This window comes from Podarcis liolepis (assembly GCF_965112155.1).
Source record: "Podarcis liolepis genome assembly, chromosome: 4".
NCBI classification, from domain to species: Eukaryota; Metazoa; Chordata; class Lepidosauria; order Squamata; family Lacertidae; genus Podarcis; species Podarcis liolepis.
This window is the reverse complement of record NC_139558.1, coordinates 42,502,236-42,524,767: the sequence shown is the minus strand read 5'-3', so window position 1 is coordinate 42,524,767 and position 22,532 is coordinate 42,502,236. Positions and strand designations below refer to the sequence as shown.

Sequence of the window (22,532 nt, the reverse complement as noted above, 5' to 3'; positions counted from 1 at the left end):
ACAGATTCTCAGCAGTTCTTACTCCTTTTCATAGCCAATGGAAGAAGCTAACTCTTGGATGAGTCTGGAAAATGTGTGGGCTGCCTGTTTCCTTTTTCACTGTTCATTAATGTTACAAATTCACACAGATGTTATTTTTTATATATATATATAAAACCTCAAGCATGTGCACGCAGACATACACAAATCCCACAGGCAGGGAGTGATGCGGAGAGGAGGAAACTGTATTGGAGGTGGGCAGGGAAGAAGGGAGCATCCTACCCCAGGGGAAAAACAGAACCAGAGGAAAGGGGAAATAGAGAAGTAAGCAGATGGAAGAGATGGAATGAATGAGTGTGTGTGTGTTTGAGTGCAAACATCATGCCCTTTGAAGGCATATTCAACACAGTGTATGGTTGACATGAATAGGTTTAGGCAGAAAAGTGTTCTGATTCTAAACTCTTAAGTGGAATCAATCCACTTCAATTTCAGTAGAATTTATTTTAAATGAAACATGCTGCGGGTCACTAAATTAGTGCATGAAATAGCATTTTGGAAATATTATTGGACCAAGGGTCACCACTGAATACCAGTCAGAGAGAAAAATAGACCATTGATACATTGGATGTGCTGCATAGCTGCTGTTGAAGTTTTAGATTTGAAGTTGTTCCTGACCTTTCATGATTTTTTAAGCGATTGTTGAAGTGTTGTTTTGCTGTTTCGAAGTTTCTGTTTGATATTTTATTGTATTTCACTTCAGTTGTATAGTCCCAGGTTCATTTAGTTTTAAATAGCAGAGTTGTATTATCTACTTTTTTTGGATTGCCATCTCCTCATACTTCACCCACAACAGGCTTATTTTTACCATAGTCACTTTGGATGACTGCTACTAGATCCATTTTAGTCAAGTTTCAAGACTGGTCTTAGAAAAGAAATTGGCTTTGCCATTTTAGTAGATTTCCTCTGGCAGCAGATAAACTGGGAGACCATTCTAATTTTACTGGATTCTAGTACCATCAGCCATGGGCTATGTGGCAATTTGGGGAGAGGATACATTTATTGCTCTGCAGTGGTTCCATTCCTACATGACATGCAAATTTCAGAACCTAGTTTTAGAAGACTCCTGTTCTGGCCCATAAGCATTACCTTGTGGAGTTTCACAGGGTACTTACCTTGTGTCCTGTAACTAATGGAGCTTGTTGTTTCAGAGCCTTCAGTATCCTGATGACATTCTATTATCTATCCTTTTCTTCAAATCCTGTTGAGAATGCAGTCCCTGAATTGTTGAATCAATAGCATGCTGCATTGAGTTTTGTTAGCATCCATTTGTCTGGAGAGAGACAATAGAGTACACTTCTGGGGGTGAAGTCAAACTGCTGCGTTTGCAGCACTGAAGTTACCTCCCCAGGGTGCAAGTATGGGCAGTGTGTATGGAGGTCCTGGGCTGCCCAGCTGACAAGACACTTCCTCTGCCTCACTGATGTGGTCCAAAGCAATGTATTTGGCACCAGTTTGCCTGCAGGAGTTGCCAGAATGAGATGTGCAAGGCGCCACCCAACTTAGGGACTCCACTCCGGAAATGGGTAGGGTTTACTCCTGAGCCTTTTCTTCTACCCAAATATATCCTGCAAGGCAGTGGAGGTTTAGGATCAGGGTTTTCCTTCTCCTAGATGGGCTACCTTCCCAGGTTGACGAGCCCCGTCTGCCCTTCACTTCCCTCAGCTGCACATGCAAAAACTGCCATCTTAACTGTTGGACCCACTACTGGTCTCGTCTTCTCAATCCAAAAGAGACTTTATTCGTATGCAGAGGAAGTCCGTTGCCCACTGAGGTTTTGAGACCCATTGGCTACCCTCACCTGGTTTAGCTGGTCAGTCAAAGCCATTTCCCGGGGTGTTGCAGAGGCTGTTGCATGCTGACAGCTTCTAGGAGCCACAGGCAAGAGCTGAGTGCAGAGTGAGGACCAAAGGTAGATAACCTATCCCAGAAGAAGCACAATGCGTCCCTCAACAGAAGTACTACCCCTCGCCTAACACCCTATACACCCCTATGCTTCAGCCAAGTTAGAAGTTATGACAGTTGGTGAGATAATGAACCATACAATACACTATTGCCATTCACATAGCAACACTTTGCACATATTTTGTTGCAGGAGATAGCAGAGTTCCCTTTTTAGGAGAGCGTGATTATTTTCCCAACCAGAACTTTTTTCTCGTGTTCCTTTCACACTGCGGTACCTGTTGTGCTATGGAACTATGGATTTTTGATCAATACATCAGCATGTTGCAGGAAATGTCGCAGGAGTGGTGTGACACAACTATGAACATCGTTGTTACTACTCCACCGTTTCCACCCAAGCATGCTTGTGTTCCCTCAAGGTTCAGCCATGAAAATGGCAGGAGATAACTGTAACTTCCATTATGTTCCAATAGATTTTTGGAAGTGGTTTTTTTCATTGTGTGAAAGCTCAAATATAATGTGGGAAATAACAGGAAATCGTTGGAGAAACAGAGCAAACCGCCATGTGAATGAAGGCTCAGTTTCCTCTGCTTGCTGAATACCATGTGACTGTGTCATAGGAGTTACATGTGGGTTCGGAGGGATATTACTTGAAAATATACTTCTCTGCGCATGGATGGATGAGCAGTCCCTAGAGCATCCCCTGGAGCAACAATAGCTTTTTGCTGTCTGTGCTAGCAAATGCAAGATGCTTCTTTAACCACCTTTAAGCCTTCTTTAAAATAAAAAAGTCAGTGCATTATAGGAGCTTATAACTGAAAGTTTGGGGAGCAAGTAAGATGACAGTAAATATTTTGGGAGGATTACCTGCAGCTCTTTACTACTTCTTGTAGTCTTCTATGGGCTCACCAAAAAGAGAAGTTAGATTAGCAACGATTAGCATTAGTAACATGCTTAAGGCACTTCTCTGCTGTATTAGTGTTGTCAGATTTTCAGTTCTGCAGATTTCCTCCCACGTTGTGCAGGCTTCCAAATGTTATGAAATGTGACTCCAAGCAACAAAGCATGCACGTGCACAAGCAAAATCCCCAGGTGTGTTGTAGTGGCATATGCTATGTGTGTGAAGGAAGACATCCCACGGCTCAGTTATACATTTTACTTAGAAAAAGGCCCGTTTTGATGTGAATGTGTCAGGCATGTGAATAATAGGCGTGACTGTTGATGCAACAACTAGTTTGACAGTAAGATTCTAGTTCTGCTTGTTTCTGTACACCTCTGTAAACAAAAAGCTAGGCAATATCTCTGAAACTCCAGTGATGTGTAATTTGCAAAATGATGTACGTTTAATTAGAATCGTTATTATTGGGTGTTGACAGTTTGCAGCATATTCCATATTTTTTGCATCAGTTTAGCAAATCCAAGCACTCCAAGAGCTTTTGATTTATGTTTTATTTATTTCATTTAATTTTCTGATCTTTTTGGTTTTGCTTCTTTATCGGGGAGCAATGGAGAGTGTAATGTACTGACTGGGCTTCTCCTTTTCTTCCTTTAACTTTGTGTCATTGGCATTCTTGTTCGTCTGTGATTTTAATAAGATTTGCTCTGCTTGTTCTGATGGCATCTGCTCTGCCTGAATTGCTGCTGTCCCCTTCCTGCATCCCACCATCATCTGGATAGATAGAACCTCAGTAGAACCTCCTGAGTGGAAGAAGTTTACATTTCTTAACCATAAGCAATAATTGAGAGATTAGCAAACTAAAACAGACAAGAGGATGATGGTTATAATTTTTTATATACCACTTATATGCCAAAATGGCTTTTGAGACTATCTCTCTAGTACATAATCTTGGAACAAGACAGACCAACTTTTTCTAATATAAGAGAAAAGGATTTGTTGCAGTTGTCATAAAAAAACCCCTGTGTGAAATGCTTCACTCGTGAAATGAAGTTACAAGAAACCAGGCAGAGGGCCTTCTTGGTTGTGGCGCCCACCCTGTGGATGGGATGAGCGTGGGCAATTGTTGGGGCGAGCAAGTGCAGAGATTGTTCTCCTTGCTTGCCCCAGCCACCACCTGGCTCCAGCGGTGACAGGGCATGGCGGCCCCTTCAATATGTGGGGGTGTTCTGCCCCTTGCCAAAAAATATTGGGGGAGCTGAAGCCCCCTCCGCCCATTATACCTGGCACCACTGGGTGCTGTAATTCACAGTGGTGACCACAGGGGAGTGCACTCTCTAGTGGACATGGGTACCTTTGCTCCACACAGCGGGAAGTCAGTTGTGCAGATTTCATTGTCTATGCTAATTCTACAGTGGTTCATTAGCAAAGTGTAGTGGGAACAACATATGAGGACCAAAGCACCCTCTTTGTGCGTAAAGTGCATTCAGTACTCTCTGCCTGAGAGCAGACTTCCACAACTGCTGCTTCTAACATTTTTCCCCAAAGCATATAGTTGCTTGTATATTTGTTTGAACAATGCAAACATGACTGGAAGTCTCAATTTGACAGATTCTCAATATGGTTTGGAAGTTTGATTGATAATTGATTCTCATTGTTCTTATATTCTGTATCTAACCTATGCTAAATGAAGTTATAGTTTGGGGCTGGGTTAATCCAGTGGACTCAATATATGTCAATTCACTGCCAATTGTCGGCCCGTCATGTGTGCAGCATCTGCTATTCATATGATAAAGCTTTGTGTACTGCATACTTACATTTTAAGTTGCATTGAAAAAAAGCTTACATATTGTGATTGGTCAGTGGCCACTGTGAGAGCAGGATGCTGGCCAAATTCCTCTTATGAGTGCGCATGACTAGCTGAGAACAGAGAACTGCTCAACCTAGGCATTAATTTCAAGCCTCTGACACAGGCCTGATGGTTGTGTTCACTGCTCTCAAAGTACAATTTGATTTAATGTAGACTACAGTATATATGTCAGAAAACAACTGTTGTTGATTTAGGACTGGTACTCCCAGAAATTTCAGAGACTAACTAGACTTGATGTGAGCAAGAAATAAGTAGACAGATGATAATCACTGCACCCCAATTTCATTAAAGTTTTAGAGACAAATGATTAAAATACAATATTGGCCAAAGGGTATTATTTGCCATTTCTTCATTAGGTTAGTAGTATTTCAATCTAATGCATAAAGGTTCTAATTCTCTCTTCTGTGCTATTTTCATCAACGAGGAATGTACGGAGGAGACAGAAGAGTCTATATAATGGTAGAAAGCAAACATAGTATTTCCCAGTTGAGTGTGTGTGTGTGTGTGTGTGTGTGTGTGTGTGTGTATAATCACTTTTTTTAAGCAACACAGAATAAAATATAGTACAAGGGCCTCTCTCTTTCCAGAATAACTGGTAAACAGCTAACTAAAACAGGATTATAGGATTTCTGAATGAGGCACCTGCCATACCTTTCCTTCTAGCTACTGTACTGCATAGTTTACCCCAGCTCCTCTCACACTATAAATTAGTGCTTAGTATTATACTTAGCAACATGTAATTTGGAAGTCTGTGCTCAGATCACTTCAACAACATTGGATATTTTTATCCAGGTAGCAAAAGAAAATATATCACTGGGTGGAATAGCTATCTTAAAAAAAGAAGTAGTAGGCAGAGGAAAGAATGGTAACCATTTTTCTTCCATTATTTAAAGTATTAACTACTAGTCTGTGTCATTTGCTTACTGATGGATAACTGTTATGTATATTTTCCTCCATGGACAGAGGCAGTAGTATTTAGTTCAGACACAAGCCTGTAAGGCAGGCATAGGCAAACTCTGGGCCCCCAGATGTTTGGGACTACAATTCCCATCATCCCTAGCTAACCGGACCAGTGGTCAGTGATGATGTAGTCCCAAACATCTGGAGGGCCAGAGTTTGCCTATGCCTGCTGTAAGGTATAGAAAACCCCACAGGAAATCCAACTTTGCTTTCAAACATCTGCTATTAGGCTTAACTGCAACACTTCACATTTCTTGTATTTCATAGATTTCTTATTTTTCTCGAAATCTCGTGATATCTTCTTATTTCTTTGCCACTGGATCATCTAGGTCCTAGATTCTAAGATGATTAAATTCTAGTAGCTATTTATCTAAAGGGTAGTTGTATATTACAATAGTTTGCTCCAGCTGCCATGAGCCTCAGGCAGCATGGCCAGCAGTCTGCGATGATGAGAGTTGTCGCCTACAAAATCTGGAGAGCCCCTGGTACCCCATCTCATGTAGGCAAAGGTTATGGATGTCGCCCTCTATGGAATGACATTGGGAATAGAGTCTTCTCTGTAGGGGTGCCCTTACTGTGTCATTTCCCCCCCTAGAGGCATAGATAGTTAGGGAGACCTGGGGTCTCAAGGTACGGAGGAACAATGGAGCGTCTCCAACTCCATCGTTCTGCCCAAACACTGAGGTCCAGCACCGAGGGCCTTCTGGCGGTTCGCTTGCTGCGAGAAGCCAAGTTACAGGGAACCAGGCAGAGGGCCTTCACAGTAGTAGCACCTGCCCTGTGGAACACCCTCCCACCAGATGTCAAAGAGAAAAATAACTACCAAACTTTTAGAAGACATCTGCGCTTTATACTATGTTGAAAAGGTCCTGTGATTACTATGTAATGTAGGGTATTTTGAAAATAAATAGATAAAATATTTCTATCTAGCTAAGGTTAAATAATGTGCAGCACAGTTAAAGAACATAAATCAAGTTATACTATAGCAGCAGCTCTTCTTTCCCCCTCTGTATACTCTATATTGCTACTGGGATAACCAGTGAGCCACTTCTGATGAACTTGTCAACTGCATTTGGTGAGAGAGTGGGACTGCAGCTGGTCAGACCATAAACCACAACCACCTGTTCCATTGGACATCCATGTGTGGGCAACTCGTTCACGTAAGCCCTACATGCTAAAAATATAAAACACGTAAGTCTAAATGGACAGATGATACCTAGACTTTAAGTGGAATCTGAATCATATTTTTGAAGAGCTGTGTTGATAGGTTTCCTCAGGCTCCCCTGTTCCATATAGCTGGTACATTCATCAGAACAGGCTGAATAATAATAAATAACAAATAATAATGAAAAATCTGTTTGAAGCATCTTTAGATGTGATAATGCTGTGGAGTAGAACGTGCAAATTTCATGTGTTCTTCGTTTCCTCACTCTTGTTGTCCAAAATAGAACTTTCATATCTCCACATTTGAGGTGGGAATGTGAAAGTTCTAATTTGGAAAAAGACAGAGGGCATAAACAGGAAGCAGGATACCATTGTGCTTCCTGCATTTTCCACATAATTATCATGTCCGAAGAAGAGTGTGATGTAAAGAGTATAATTTTTAGTCTTAGAATCTCTGAATCAAAAGTGTTGGTGTTTAAAATACGTGCAAATAAGAAACTAGGAGTTGATATTGAAGTCTAGAACATGTAGATATGCTGTTTCTTGATATAACAAACCACAAATGTACGCCAAGATTAATATGGGTGTTGTTTGCAGTAATCCTGTCCAAATCATATTATAGTGCACATGGCTTCCTTTTGCATTCTTCTGTGCCCCACCCCATTTTAATCTTAAGAGTTCTTTGCATAGTTTTAAAATTACCATGCCATTGTGTTGGCTTAATTTATGATGTATATGAAGCCATTATTGAACACGGGAAAAGTAACTTTTGATTTCCATAACCATTGAGGCCTACCAGTGTAAATTTTGTGTGACTTTTCATTGTGATATAAAATGGGAGGATGAAAGATCTCAAAGAGCCCTTAGCCAGAAATCTCCCCTAATTTCACCTGTATTTTTATTTGTTTCTTTCTTAAGCCTGATGATAGTGAAAGGTTCAAATTCAGACACCTGAGACGAGAGGTGCTTGGTGTGTTGTGTTTTGAAATGCTTCCGAGAATGGCAAGGACTTTTAAAGAACCACAGCATTCATGTGTCCTCTGTGTAACATCAGAGGGCAATATAGTTGGTTGCAAAAATAGTACTCTGTATTTTATGAGATGTCAGAAACATAATGTGGCGGAGATGAAATGAGGGGCATTCTGTTAAGTGGGGCTCTTAATCTGGAGTAAGAACCAATACTTCAAACAAAAGACACATTAAAAGAAAACATCTGGCAACCCTTCTGGCAGATGACATCAGTATAAAAACAAATGGACTTAATTGGCAGGATCACCTCTTTGCCCCTTCAAGCATAAATCAACTATTTCGCTTTTCATACAAACAGCCTGCCAGAAGACAATTTGCTCCCTTGCCACCATGCGTTCTTTTATGCAACCATTTTAGCTAATTAATTAAATTAGTTCATCAGACAGATTTGCCCGACACCCTCATAAATTTTGGATTATCTCATTTGAGATCCTCTGCTTCTTCCTAATGAATTCTGAAAAATGTTCTTCCACAACTAAAATCTGGGCTATGTGTGTTTAGATGATAGTGTAAAAGAAAAAAAGGGGGGAGGAGAAGGTAAACCTCTGCAAGCGAATAACTCTGTTTTGGTCTTTTATATAGCATTTTGTTCCTCTGCTGTTTATTTTTTTTTCAGGAAAGGTCAATGTCTTGTCAATTCTCAAGAAGGTGAGCTGCTCCAAAGCTCAGTGTCCTGCTTAACTGCACTTGCCTATAGATATAAAAGTCAATAATCCTATCTCAAATTGTTCAACTGAAGTTGCTACTTTGAATACCAGAACTTCATTGGTAGTTATTGCATCTGACCAAATGCTGCTCACATCACTGGGTTCCATATACCAATTAATGTATGCAGTGTTGTTTCTTTTGGGTGTAGCGATTTGACAACTTATATCCACAGCTTTTTACTCCCAAGTGAAACATTTTGGAATGATTGGAAGTATTTAATAGTCAATTATTACTGCATACCATGCACAAGTGCTTGTGATGGGATATTCACTTGTCAGCAGAGCTTTGCTATTTCATATGATTACAGGGGTAGAACTTCATTGGCACAGAATGGGATGTAATTATAAGGTCACAAGGGGGCAGTTAACTAAACAATTATATTTCTTAAAGGAATTAAGGAATTCTGGCAGGTAAGGCCTGAGGGAATGACATCAATAATTAATCTTTTTTTAAAAAAATATTGTATTGAGCAATGACATGAATTGTGACGTTATGTTCATTACTTTCTTGCTGAGTTTTTGGTGAGATAGAATAAAATAAAGAGGAGTTGTTTATATGTTTACAGACAGTTGGAAAAAGAATACCCACAGCCACAGCAGTTCAGGAGCCAGCGAAAATAGAAGTGGACAACAGGACAAAGGGTAGGTCTTGCTGCTGGGATACCCCTCCCTTCTCTTTGTGCTCAGAGCATCTAGGTGTCTCGGGAAATTCGGGGAACTTTCATCTCTTAGCAATTTCCTAATTTCAAAAATAATAAAGAAATATGCCACAAGGCTTTGGGCTAAAGATGCTGAGAGAGAAGACATTTTGCTTTACAGATTTTAAAACCTGCATTGTTCTTTTATATTATAACCTGATCCCTACCACCAAATATTGGATTAACTTGCACTTTAAATTCTTAGAGAAATCCAATTTGTTTTGTGTTTTTTCTCTCTCTTAAAATGTGCATTTTGCAGGTGTGTCTTAGGGAAATAAACACACACCTCTTACTTACTCTCTGTGTTTGAAAAACAGATGATAAAGTCTCCAAGAGGAAATAAAAATAGTAGGGTATTTCTAGCACAGTGAATAATGGCTGAAACCTATAATTAAAAATGTTTGCTTACCTTTGCTTCATTGGATAGAAAATGACTTGTAATGTGGTGTCTAAATTATTGTTAGTTTTTCATACTTTACATACTTTTCTACTTAGACAAGTTTGTTGCTAATAGCTGCTGCCCCCTTTTAAAAAAAAGACGTTTTTGGAAATCAGTGGTTTAATTATGTTACTTAAAATGTTGAATTACTAGTATTAGCAATTCTTTCTTGTGGTAACAAATCAAAGGAAGAGAGGAAATAGAACTGAAGTATAAGAATGATCATTAGTAAGATTCATGTGCACACATTTCCAAATAGAAATCATAGGGCATAAGCTTTACTGCTTATTTATTATTGACATGCTCAGCTGACCACTATGGGGAATGGGAGGTCTATACTTGTCTCCCATATCTCCCATCCACTCATGTCCCTTCCCTTGGTTAAATTATGCAGTACCCCTACGTATCAAAAAACCCCATATGCCTTCTCTTTTCTATATTTTTTTTTGTAATGGCATAATATGAATGTTTATGTAGAATTGTTATGTATTTGTGTAGTAAAAACTATTAATTTAAAAATGTTAATGGTGACCTCCCACTTGACTATGTGCATAGCAAGGCTCTGTTATTCCCCGTGGGAAGTGGCTGCACCCAGCCTTAGTGTGAATGAGAAATTAGCAAAGCCTTTCCAATTAAAGTATTTTAATGGAATGGTTCTGGCTACAATAATTTTATCAAATGACTGTTTCTACAGAAATAATCATTATTTTTCTCTATCTGCTAAAGTGCTTCATACATTTTTAAAACCAGCTGCCTAGAAAAAACGTTGGGAAATACGTTTGTTTCAAAATTACATGGGCGTTTTGGTAGGACAGTATATTGAAATACACTGTTGTTGTTTTTCTTTCAGTAAAGGAATATTGCAAAGTTTTATTTTCATATGAAGCACAGAATGAAGATGAACTGACAATCAAAGAAGGCGATATTGTCACCCTTGTCAATAAGGTAATTGTAATTTTTCTGGGTTTTTTTTTTTTTAAAGTCATGTGTTTCATATGAAAATGCAGTTGACACTTGATAATCAAGTTGAGTGCTTGTGTGTGACCATAAGGCAAAGTTTTTAGGTTGGTTATTCTTCAGAAGCATTATGTGTCACAGGTAAAACATTAATTGTGTCTTTGAAAAGGTCTCTCAGTTTTCCTTCTGGTTTTCTGGTCCTCTTTCCCTTCCACTCTGCAGTTTTAATCTGAAATCTTAGGTGCAGTACTGCACCCAGAGCTCAGAAACTCCTCACGCTAATGAAATTCCCTCTCGCAAAACACGCCTACAACAATGGGAGTTTTGAACACTGATTAGTGTATAGAAAATTATTATTGGTCACAGTTCTGACACACACACCCCCAACAGTTTTCAGAGGGAGGAGGCATGTACCACAATAGTGATCATATTATTCTCACTTGATTTTCATTTAAAAGATGCCTTCTCTGATGGCAGCTTCAGTAGCTGAGCTCTGACTGCCAAGCTTCCTCTCCACCGTGTCCCAGAAATGTGTTGACTCTAGCATGTCCCTGCTAACATAACCCCCAAGGCACTCTAGGAAGGACAATAGGAGTGTGGCTATGCTAGCATCAATCCCAGGGGGATCTGGGTAGAGAAGCATGGAAGCCAAGAGCCCCGGTGACTTCTAAACTGTTGAGAGAGAAGGAAAATGGATAGGAAGCAATAGCTGCTGCCATGATATGCATCCCTCCCCTCCTGAAATTGCTGTTACAGGGAGCAGAGGTTCTATGTAAACTCACCCTTCCAATTGAGCAAATCAGTGAAATGGGATTTGCCTCAGCCCTACCACAAATTCTCCCATCACTGATACATGCCAACTCACAAACACACAGAAATAGGTATGCTTTGATTTTTTAAATTATTGTTTTCATTATTATTAAAATTTATTACCTGCCCTTCACCCCAAGGTCCCAGGGCAGGTTACAACAATTAAAACACAATATTGTAAACAACTTTTAGACAAAATTACAGAAATAAGGTGTGTCCTCAAGTGTCAAAAGTCAGGGCAAAGGGGTGCGTCTTCAGCATTCGCCAAAAGCTGTATAATGAAGGTGCCATACACACTTCTATGGGAAGGGAGTTCCATAATTCAGGGGGTGGGACAGAAAATACCTTCTCCTAGGCTACCACCCCCTGCACTTCTGAGGGTGGAGGAATAGCCGAGAGGGATTGTGTAATCCTTTATTGCAATAGAATGAAACAGTTCCAAATATTGCTTTGAAATCACCAGTGTCCATTTGACACTCTTCAAGCCTGTTATTCTGGTATAATCTTCTATATCATGTGCAAGTTGTGTGGAAATAAGTGCCTGCTCTTAGAACTAGAAATGGCTTCTGCTGATGTTTTGAATCAAGAAAATAAAGGAAAACCTTTCCAAATAATTTAACTCATGATTGGTGGAGTCGGATTTTGAAGCATTTAGGCATGCAAGTTATTCAGGGGAATAAGTATTTAAAGAATAGTTTCTGTAAATCAATATGAGAATTTTTCTCTCCTCATTAATAAGCACAATGTTGACACTTTATGTGCAAGAGTTGCTATTTTTGAGTATTTTCTGAGCACACATAGAAAACATGTAACTATGTCTTTCTTTTTTCCAAGAGACTGAAAACTAGGTCAGTGAGCATCAGATAAGATCAAATGAAATGAAATCTTTCAGAAACTTGTTTAGAGGCTACTGAGCTGTTGCATGACAGGAAATAAGGTGGCTAAATTGAGAAGAAATCTATTATCTATTTCAACATGCAGTGCAGCACATTTGTATCAGAAACATGATAATGAAGTTCTGAGACATGGTTGTCACTTCCATATGATTGGGATCCAATGTCACAGTGATATATCTCCCATTCAGGTTTCCTCACCTCCCTGCTCCTTTGTTCTTCAGTCAGTAAAAACTGTGCCATGGGTTCAAGGATCCACTAGAAACTAACCTCAAATGGGCTGCCTCTGCCTTCAGTCATGTTGAATATGGAAGCAGAACCCGTGTTTGCATTCCTACTGGCTCACCATATTTAATATGGAATATAGGTTGAGTTGGCAGACCTGTGGCACTTCAGATGTTGTTGGACTACAACTTCCATCAGCTCTAGCAAGCATAGCCAGTGGTCAGGGAAGATGACAGTTGTAATCCGACAACATTGGGAGGGCCAAAGAACATGACAATTTTTAACTAGTTAAATTAGCTGACATTTCAATTGATCAGTTGTAGCTCATTTTCCCTGGACACGCTTCATTTGCTTTGGTTCTTGGCTTTATCGTATAATGTGGAATGAAAAAGCAAATATTAAAGATGACCTTTCCTTCTAACAAAAAGTGATTGTTTTTAAGCTGTAAGTTATTTTGCAGTTCCTTCTATTAAGTAACATGCATATCAAGATTTTCAAATATGCTAACATATAAATTTAATCAAATTAAATGGTAGGTTAGAATTATTTGACTCACTGACATTCCATGTGTGTGTGAGAGAGAGATAACAAAACAAAATGCATTGAGTTTTAGTCTTTGCAACATTTATTTCCTTATATTCTGTTGATTTTTTCTTTTTTTCAACACAACAGTATCTAGAAATGAGAACTGAAGACAATATAAAATTATTTTTTAACAGTGAAAGCACTGTAATTAATCTAATCGGAGAGAGAAAAAACAAATAACTAAACAAAACTGAAGTTTAGCCATTAAATCCAAAAATTTAAACACATGTCAGAGAAGAGACAAATGTGAAATAAGAGCTCTATCAAAGTACACACTGTGCTTTTCTTTCCAGTTAAGTGGGCTGTGTTACATGGTTCATGCACAGAGTCAGAGACTCTGGCATTTATGAGACAGTAAACTATTACATCCTTCATTTTCATATTATAAGAGAAGCAAGGCAGGTAAGTAGGTAGATTGGCTGCTCAAATTTTACATTATACACACACTCTCACACTCTTGGCATTAATCTTGTGATGGATCATGATTATTAAACCAAGATTGCTCTTGTATTGTATATTTCCACAAATCAACCACTTCCCTTCAGGACACAGACGCACATTTATTTATTGGAAAAAATATTTGTTTATTCAGTACTGAGCATATAATGGAATAAATCAGGAATTGTTTAAAATAAGCTAATAATTTTTAAGTTGTAAGTTACAACCGCCCATCTGTTATTTTATTTTAATTTTAAATCTGTTTTCTCTGTTTAGTCTCACCAAATATAATTGTAAAATAATTAATTTCAAGCTGCAGTTCTACGTACATTTTCCTGGGAGTAAGCCACACTGAAGTCAGCAAGATTTACTTCTCAGTAAATCTCAGTGTTCTGTCAGCTATCTTCCAGGCTTTCTTAATCTCTTTTACAGAGCAACCATAACCCTAGATCTGTTGTCTGGAGGGTGTTAAAACAAGGCAGAGGTGCCTCCCCTCTGTCAGTAAAGAGCTCTGATGGTGGGAGGCATGGCCACAGCATGGAACTCTGGGTACTGATCTATCACAGGCACTATTTCCACCATTTACTGGAGTGTTTTGGGGCATAGGTAGTCTTGTAAGGCAGCCTCAACCATTGCTTTTTTTGTGGAGGTGGGGGGAGAAAGAACAAGAGCAGGTGGTATAAGCAAAATGTACCACCCTTACATCATCATCATCATCATCATCATCATCATCATCATTATTATTATTATTACTACTACTACTACTACTACACTTATCTGACTGAGTTGCCCCAGCCACTCTGGGCGGCTTTCAACAAATTGAAACATTAAGGACAGTAAAACATCAACAATTAAAAACTTCCCTATTCAGGGCTGCTTTGTTTTCTCAGTGGTTGTAGTATATTATGGATTTGTATTTTAATTGTAACCCACTGATTAGAGTGAAGAGGAGGTAATACATACATACATACATACATACATACATACATACGTAAAGGTAAAGGGACCCCTGACCGTTAGGTCCAGTCGTGGCCGACTCTGGGGTTGCAACGCTCATCTCACTTTATTGGCCGAGGGAGCCGGCATATAGCTTCCGGGTCATGTGGCCAGCATGACTAAGCCGCTTCTGGCAAACCAGAGCAGCACACGGAAACGCCGTTTACCTTCCCGCCAGAGCGGTACCTATTTATCTACTTGCACTTTGATGTGCTTTCGAACTGCTAGATTGGCAGGAGCTGGGACTGAGCAACGGGCTCACCCCGTCGCGGGGATTCGAACTGCCGACCTTCTGATCAGCAAGTCCTAGGCTCTGTGGTTTAACCCACAGCGCCACCCACATCCCTACCTACCTACATACATATATATAGACATACATACATACAAACATAATACAGTAGTCAACATAAATCTGACATTAATCCATAGCAAGAAAATTAAATAAATTATTATCTAACAATGTGGTTTAAAGCTACTTGCCATTTTCCTAAAGCACTTATTTATTAAAATAGACACACATTGATATAATATATATTAATAATTGATAAAATAGAATAGCTGAAATAAACAGAGTTTAACTTGTGGAGGAAGGTTACTTTTTCACCCTGCTTCCTTTCTTCTTTAGTGCAAAAGCTCTGTTGTAATAATAGGTTATCTTACTACTGTAAATTAATGACTATCCATTTAATGTTAGGCTTCTAATAGATCTGTCACATTGCACAAAAGAATGACAGCAATCTGTTCATAATATGAACTATGAGAGCCTTTTGCAATGAGGAAAAATGCTTTAGTTTCCAGATGGGTAGCCATGCAAGTCTCAGGCAACAAAACAAGAGACTTGTGGCAGCCTTAAAAAGTGACAAATATATTATGACAAGCTTTCATGGACTACAGTCAGTTTCAGCAAGTACATGAAGTTCTGTCCTGCATTGGAAGGGTGTGTGTACACACACACACACACAGAGAGAGAGAGAGACAGACAGACAGACAGACATACTGTACATACTAGGGGCTGTGCTCCTGCTCACTTCACACCAATCCCTACATCACAACCTGCCCCCAGGGATTGTCAAAACCATCACTCCCCCCTCCCCTTCCCTCTTTTATCTCCCCAGATATCTGTAACTTTCCTGGGCTGCCCTCTTGCTCACTCATCTCAGTTGGACGCCCACACACCTGGGGTGACTGTCTGCTGGCCTAGGACACCTACCTGCTGGCCAGCAATACCTACCCATATGCTTACTCGCTGACCTGGGCCACCCGCCTGCTCACCGGCATCTCCCTCCTCCTCGGTCTCTGATGCTGCTGCAAATGCCCAGCTGCTTTGAGAGCCCAGTTTGTCATCATGCTGTACCTTGTCTTGCCACCTGTCCGTAGCCACATGAACTGCAGCTTGATGGCATCCCTAAATTTTTATTATATGGGGTGGGTTGGAAGGAATTGTAAACAGAACTGTAACCCCTGTCAATAACATAAATATCTTGGCGGTTAACACATGGTAATTTGACAGCAGTCCACTGTGCCAATTCAGACCACAAGTGATAGCAGTGAATTTCTTGATGAATGCAGGATTTTTATGCTGCAGTCTCTTTTTGAAGTTTCTTGGTTATGCTATGACTGCCTTATGGTCAACTAGAGAGTGTCCTGAGAAGTTTAACTGTTCCTTTGTTGGTTTTTGGATACTCTGTGCTGTTCTTTCTTATATCAAAATTGGGTCCATTAATTATTTATGGAGAGGCTAGTCTGTTTCCCCCCATTACGTATAATGGCAGAAGGGCATTGTTGGCAAATGATGGTATATATCACATTTGAAGTTGAACCTCTGATGTTGTGGATGATGTTATTACATCCTGTAATAGTACTGCAGGAATAGACAGATGGCCAGAAGAACTGGAATACAGAGCCCTTGTGTCTGTATCTCTCTTGTGTGGCCTGTTGTTGCTGGTGAGTAGCTGTTTTAGCTTGAAGGGAGGCTATATGTAAGCAGGTATAGTGCTTCCACCCAAGGCCTGTGAGAAGGAAGTGTTGTTGTCCAGGATGGACTGTAGATCCTTGATGATACGTTTGAGTTGAGTCTCCCTTTAAAGATTCTCCCAGCTGTGTGAGAGCTACTTATCTTTTGAGCTGATTACACATGCCTGGGCCTGCAGAAGCCATTGATTTGTGGGTGGAGTGGGTGGGTGGAAAAAAGCAACACATTTGGCCACCTCAGATCATTCTCCCGGTTGTGTGGGATTCCCCCACGGATAAGCTACTCCTACACAGCTTAGATAAAGTCTAAAGGGCACCTTAGTCATATCGATATGCAGTATGTGCAAACACGTTATGTAGCTGTTTGTCTTTTCTGTTCATGAAACCTGCTTCTGCCTCTCAGTTTCTAATACTGTAGCATTCCACCCACTAGGTCTCTGTGGGTCATGTTGCCTTTTGTAGCTGAGGTTTTGAATTATCATATCAAAGTGATTACAAAGGGGGGGGGGATTTACACTGCAAAAGTTGCCAAGAATGTGGTTCTCGCAATCCCCACTGCTCTTTCAGACAGCCGCAGATTTTTGTGGGGGGGAAGAACCGGATTTATTTTCTTGTTCTAGATCGATTTGCTGCATGTAAGGGAAAATGTGAAAGCTTTAAGGGATGCAAGAATTATGGAGCACCATAGTTTAATGGTAGAGCTCGTGCTACATGTAGAGACGTCCCACAATGAACTCTAGTTAAAAGGAGATTTGGTAGCTGTGAGTGCTGCTGCCAGTTGAGAAAAGTCCACACTAGGCTGGACAGACCAGTGCTCTTGAATATAAGGCAGCTGCATATCTTCTTAAGGGTAGGGTGCGTTTCTGCCAGGCTCTGACCGTTAGAATGTCACAATCAACAAACTTTCCACAAAAGGCAATAGGGGTTCACACAATCCTGCAAACCGCTCTCTCTCTCCCTCCCTCCCTCCCTCTCTCTCTCTCTCAGACTTTAATGACAGTTGCAGTATATCCAATGCCCATTGGATCTATATCTGACATGGGGCAAATATTGCATTGAATGAATGTTGCATTATATAATTCCTTCCAGTACACTGTGTTTCTAAAATGAAAACAAAGGTAACTTTTAATATATAAGCTGGAGATTCTTCCTTTTGTAGTTAAATCCTTTGTCCACCTGTTTCTCATCTTATGCAGATCGTGAGCCACATTGGGATAGCAAACTGTTTTTATTTCTTTGCACAGTGCCAGACAGATGGCTGCATCTTTATAAATAATGATCATGGTGGTGATGCAGAAGAAAGTGTCATTCTGCTGTAGGCAGTTGCATATGCTATGCTTAAACAATTCTCTCTTTTTTGCCATTACTTTTTGCATATGTGTAAGTTTCACGTGTACATATTTCCATGCAAGGGTATGAATGTAACAGGAACATACAGAAATCAATGAAGCTGCATATTCTATGGCACTTGAGGAAATTCATTAGAAAGAGTTATAAAGAGCATATGCTCAAACTGGCAAGTGTATACAAATCTTGGTTCTCATGACCGCCTGACAGTCCCCTCCCAGTCCCCTAGATATGATGCAGGCAGCTCAGTGGGAATTAAAACTGAGTCTAGAGCAGCAGTTCTCAACCTGTGGGTCCTCAGATGTTGTTGGACTACAACTCCCATCATCCCTGAGCTCTGGCCTTGCTAGCTAGGGGTGATGGGAGTTGTAGTTCGACAACATCTGGGGACCCGCAGGTTGAGAAAGGCTGGTCTAGAGGAAGGAGTGGGGGAATAAGCTTCCTGCTGGTGTACTAGTCCCATTTAGTTCCCTCTCCAGAGCACCTTGCACCTCCTATTTATTTCCTGGTCAGCAAAGGGAGAAGCTGGTTTCCCCTTTTCTAGGTTTCCTGTAGCTTGTGCATACCTCCAGTCTGACTCATGGACATGCAGTCACTATAGCTGGAGTCTTCTGGTACCTCTCTCTCATCTCCCTGCATAGTATGCAGCTGTTTTAGTGCCCTCACATGCAGCACAGTCACAAAAGCATGCCATATGTGAGCTGTGGTGGTAGCAAAGACTTAACCCAATTAGACCCTGGGGTCACTAGCAGTGGTTTTAATGGTGCCGGCAGCCCAGCCTAGCCCATGATGGCCTATGTGAATGAAGTCTGCTGCTAGGCTTTAGTATGTCGTTAATACTGCCACTTCTACTGCTTGGTGCCATGATGGGGGCATAAAGTGGGGTATAAGTATGTATCTATATGTGTGTGTGTGTGTACAGACATAAACATGTATACACTCACCACCTTGTTTTTAGAAATGCTTATTGTGTTATTGTGTTACATAAGGAGTCTGCATTTAAGCATAAAGACTCTTGTGTTTTATAATGTGAAGGCAGCAGTGTAGAATGTAGATGTAGAATGATGTCTTGCTTCTCCTCCTCTACATGATACGCTTCCAACTCTGCCATCTTTTCTGTCTAGCTTCACATGAAAGGAGGCAGAAGAGAAGGGAAAGACAGACAGATCTGTACACCTGTCGCAGAAGGGTTCCTTTTCTTCACTTGTACACCCTCTAGTTTTTATTCCCCACCATGTCATAAACTGACTCTCTAAGGAGCTGCCAAAAATGTACACTCCTATAGAATTCAGATAAACAGCAGGTGTGTTTGGGGTGGGTGGTATTGGTACTAATTACTTTAATGTTTTAATATTTAATGGCCACAAATATGTGACATTCTCATGACTTGCTACCTGTTGCTACTTTCCCCTTTTTCATAATGTATTGACCAGGGAACTAACAATGTGTCTATGACTAGTAAACACATTTAAACAACCAACACCACTAGTTATTGATGAAAACTTAGCAATATACACACCATGGCCACATAAAACATGTTCTGCATATATCCCACTTTATACTCTCAGTTCACAGGGGAAAATAATCCTGCCTTGTCAAAAGACATGTTTTTCAATGTATGCAATCAATTTCTTCTTTATGTATCTTAGGAATGTATTGATACTGGCTGGTGGGAAGGAGAACTCAACGGCAGAAGAGGAGTATTTCCTGATAACTTTGTTAAATTACTTATTTCTGACTTTGAAAAAGAGGTAGGATATGTTTGCCCTTTATCACTGAGAATGTTATGAACCTGTGTCTTTTGTTTGGAACATGTTAGTTATAATAAAATATTGAAAAGCTGAAACTCACCTAAAATGTTTTTTTTGGGATAAATGTTTGTTTATGGACGGCAGCATGTTTGTGTAGCTTGAAATTGCATTGTGTAGCTTTTTCAACTTGCGGTGTAAAAAGCTGAATTGAAAAACTAGCTCCACAAGATTGTTCTAAAAGCCCGTATTCTATTTGCACAGAATCGGGCATTGTTGCATCCAGTGTCTGTGCTTGAGCAGAACAGACTCCACTAGCATAACATGACTTCTTCCTCTCCTCCCTGCTGCAGACCCCAGCATGCCCCCCAAATGTGCTCCAGAGGGTAGAACTCTCCAGACCAGATTTGGGGGGAACACTGAGGAAAAGAGGAAGGGGAAGTCTGTTGCACATGCACTGCACAGCACTGGACTCCATCCAGTTATTCATGTGAATAAATGGCTGGTGATTGTGCTTTAATTTGCTGGATTTCTTGTTCTTTCAGAAGAGTCTTAAACTGAATGAGAATATTGGGCCAATTAGGTCAGTATTGCCTTCACTGACTGGCAGTGGCTCTCCAGCCCAACATGGAGGAATCAGGGATTGAACCTTGGACTTTCTGTGAATGAAGCGTGTTCTCTACATTCCCCATGTTAATGGGTGATCAAAAATTTTAGTAAAGCTTACTACAGATATATAAAGCCCATTAAATCTACCCTCATGTAGCTACAGAAAACTTAGTGTACAAATATACTGCAGAGCATTATAACTTAAAATTTGATGTTCATATTTGATCCAAAATTTCACCCTAAAACATTAACACTGAATACTAATGCAACACAGTGTCATACGTGTTTCAATCACAAAAGTCCTCTTTACGGTGGTAGATATATTTTCCAAATATAGATATATATCTGAAGAAGTGATCTCCATTCAACAAATGCTATGGTAAATGGTTCGACTTTAAGGTGCCTCAAGGCTTTTTGTTTTTTCAGTACTTTCCTGTAATTAATCTACTTTGGTTTCAGGAAACAAAGTATAACTGCAGAGAAGTAACTTCCTGCTTAACAACGTCTTTGAACACTAAGCAAATGTGGGCATAACGGCAAATAGTCACATATAATTTCCATAGAGTAGCAGCTAGTCTTTACTAAATTATGATGGCTGTCTCCTCTCTCACTATGTTCACAAATTGCATTTATCTGCTGTGTTGCTGAAAGGCTTTACAAATATATATATATATATGTTAGTTATTAGAATGATTTTATGTTCTGTCTGGTTCAAATTCTTTTTAGCAACCTGGTTATCATTTCTTTTTTATTTTAGAGACCTAAGAAACCACCACCTCCATCAGCTCCTGCCTTCAAACAAGGCTCAGGTAATGCACTGTTGCTTTATAATAAGCATCAGTAAATATCCCTTACAGACAGTACATCCACTTTTCTGTCTCTTAATGGAAGCTCTCAGTATCACTTTATGCACCATGCCATTTAAAAATTGTTAAATTGCAGGTACTGTCTGGCAGCAGCAGACTGCTTCTGAAATCCCAGGGCTGCTCATGTCAGTGATCATTCTTGGGATAAGAAAGCCTAGCCAAGTACCAGTCCCATTTGGTGAAGAATTGGTAACATTGTACCAAATTAAAGAAGGCAGGGAAGACTGGTATACTTATTAATATGGTGTTTATGTATCAGTTCATAATAACTCATTTTAAAGTGTTATTAGTTCATTACCGCTTTGAAAAAGACATAGAAGACCTTTAATTTTATGATGGAGTAATTATCAGACAATCTTCCCAAAACCATTCTATAGCAGTAACATGCATTTGCCATCTAGTGGTTGTTAAAGAAAAGCACTAACAATGATTATCTTCCATATTGTTTTCACAATTGAAGTAAAAGCCGTTTGTTTTTGAGATGCATCCTCTCAATTTTTAATATTTCCGAAACTGGCAGACTGGCAGGCAGTGAAGGTGACTGACCACAGTTTTATGTACTAAAGGTGGTGGTGGGGGACATCTTACATGTTGTCCTATTTGCCCAAGCAAGTAATAATTGCCTTTGGAGAGGCAACTGTGGCAGACTACATACCACAACTGTGTGGCTGACTGCATACCTCCATGCATGTTTTTTTCCTACGCACAGCTCTCTTTCTTCCACCTTTGTTTATTTGTTCATTCATTCCTTTGTCACATTTATAGCCTGCTTTTCTTCCATCATGGGAGTCAATGCAGCATACATATGGTTGGCAAGCATTGCCTGTCCAGCATACATATGGTTGGCAAGGCACTGACCAAACCTTCAGATGCTTACAAGGGGAACTCCCATGTGAAAGAGTCCTAAGTATAAATTCTCTCTCTCTCTCTCTCTCTCTCTCTCTCTCTCTCTCTCTCTGTGTGTGTGTGTGAGAGAGAGAGAGAGAGAGAGAGAGAAAGAGAGAGAGAGAGTGCAAACACATATTTGGAAACAAACCCCATATTCATTTGTCATGAAGCATATTGCCTTAGCGAACCTAAATAAATAAATGCATATTTCCAAATTCTTGATTTCCTTTCTAAACACTTACATTGGATTTTTTATAGCTACGACAGACAGAAAACATGAAATCAAAAAGGTACCTCCTGAAAGACCAGAATGTCTTCCTCATCGAACAGAAGAGAAAGGTAAGAAGCATTACTTCTGAGTGAAAAGTCCTCCTTATATTTTAGTAAATGCTGTCTGTGGTCCTTGGAGACTGATATTCTCCCCTGCTTAAATCAGTTCTCCCAGCAACCCCCAGTTGGGAGGAACACAATATGATATTCTGTCAGTCTGAGGCCTAGG

General features: G+C 40.0%; 1 protein-coding gene across 8 annotated transcripts in view; it reads left to right on the top strand.

Moving 5' to 3' along the window:
• The window catches only part of SH3KBP1 (SH3 domain containing kinase binding protein 1), a 133,864-nt gene that overhangs the window by 90,125 nt on the left and 21,207 nt on the right, over window positions 1-22,532 (top strand). For all 8 annotated transcript variants that reach the window (XM_083501928.1, XM_083501932.1, XM_083501931.1 and 5 more), the window contains 5 exons: window positions 9,130-9,205; window positions 10,551-10,645; window positions 19,572-19,673; window positions 21,037-21,088; window positions 22,292-22,372. In XM_083501928.1, the coding sequence (XP_083358054.1) occupies window positions 9,130-9,205; window positions 10,551-10,645; window positions 19,572-19,673; window positions 21,037-21,088; window positions 22,292-22,372 (406 nt within the window). The remainder of the gene's footprint in view (window positions 1-9,129; window positions 9,206-10,550; window positions 10,646-19,571; window positions 19,674-21,036; window positions 21,089-22,291; window positions 22,373-22,532) is intronic.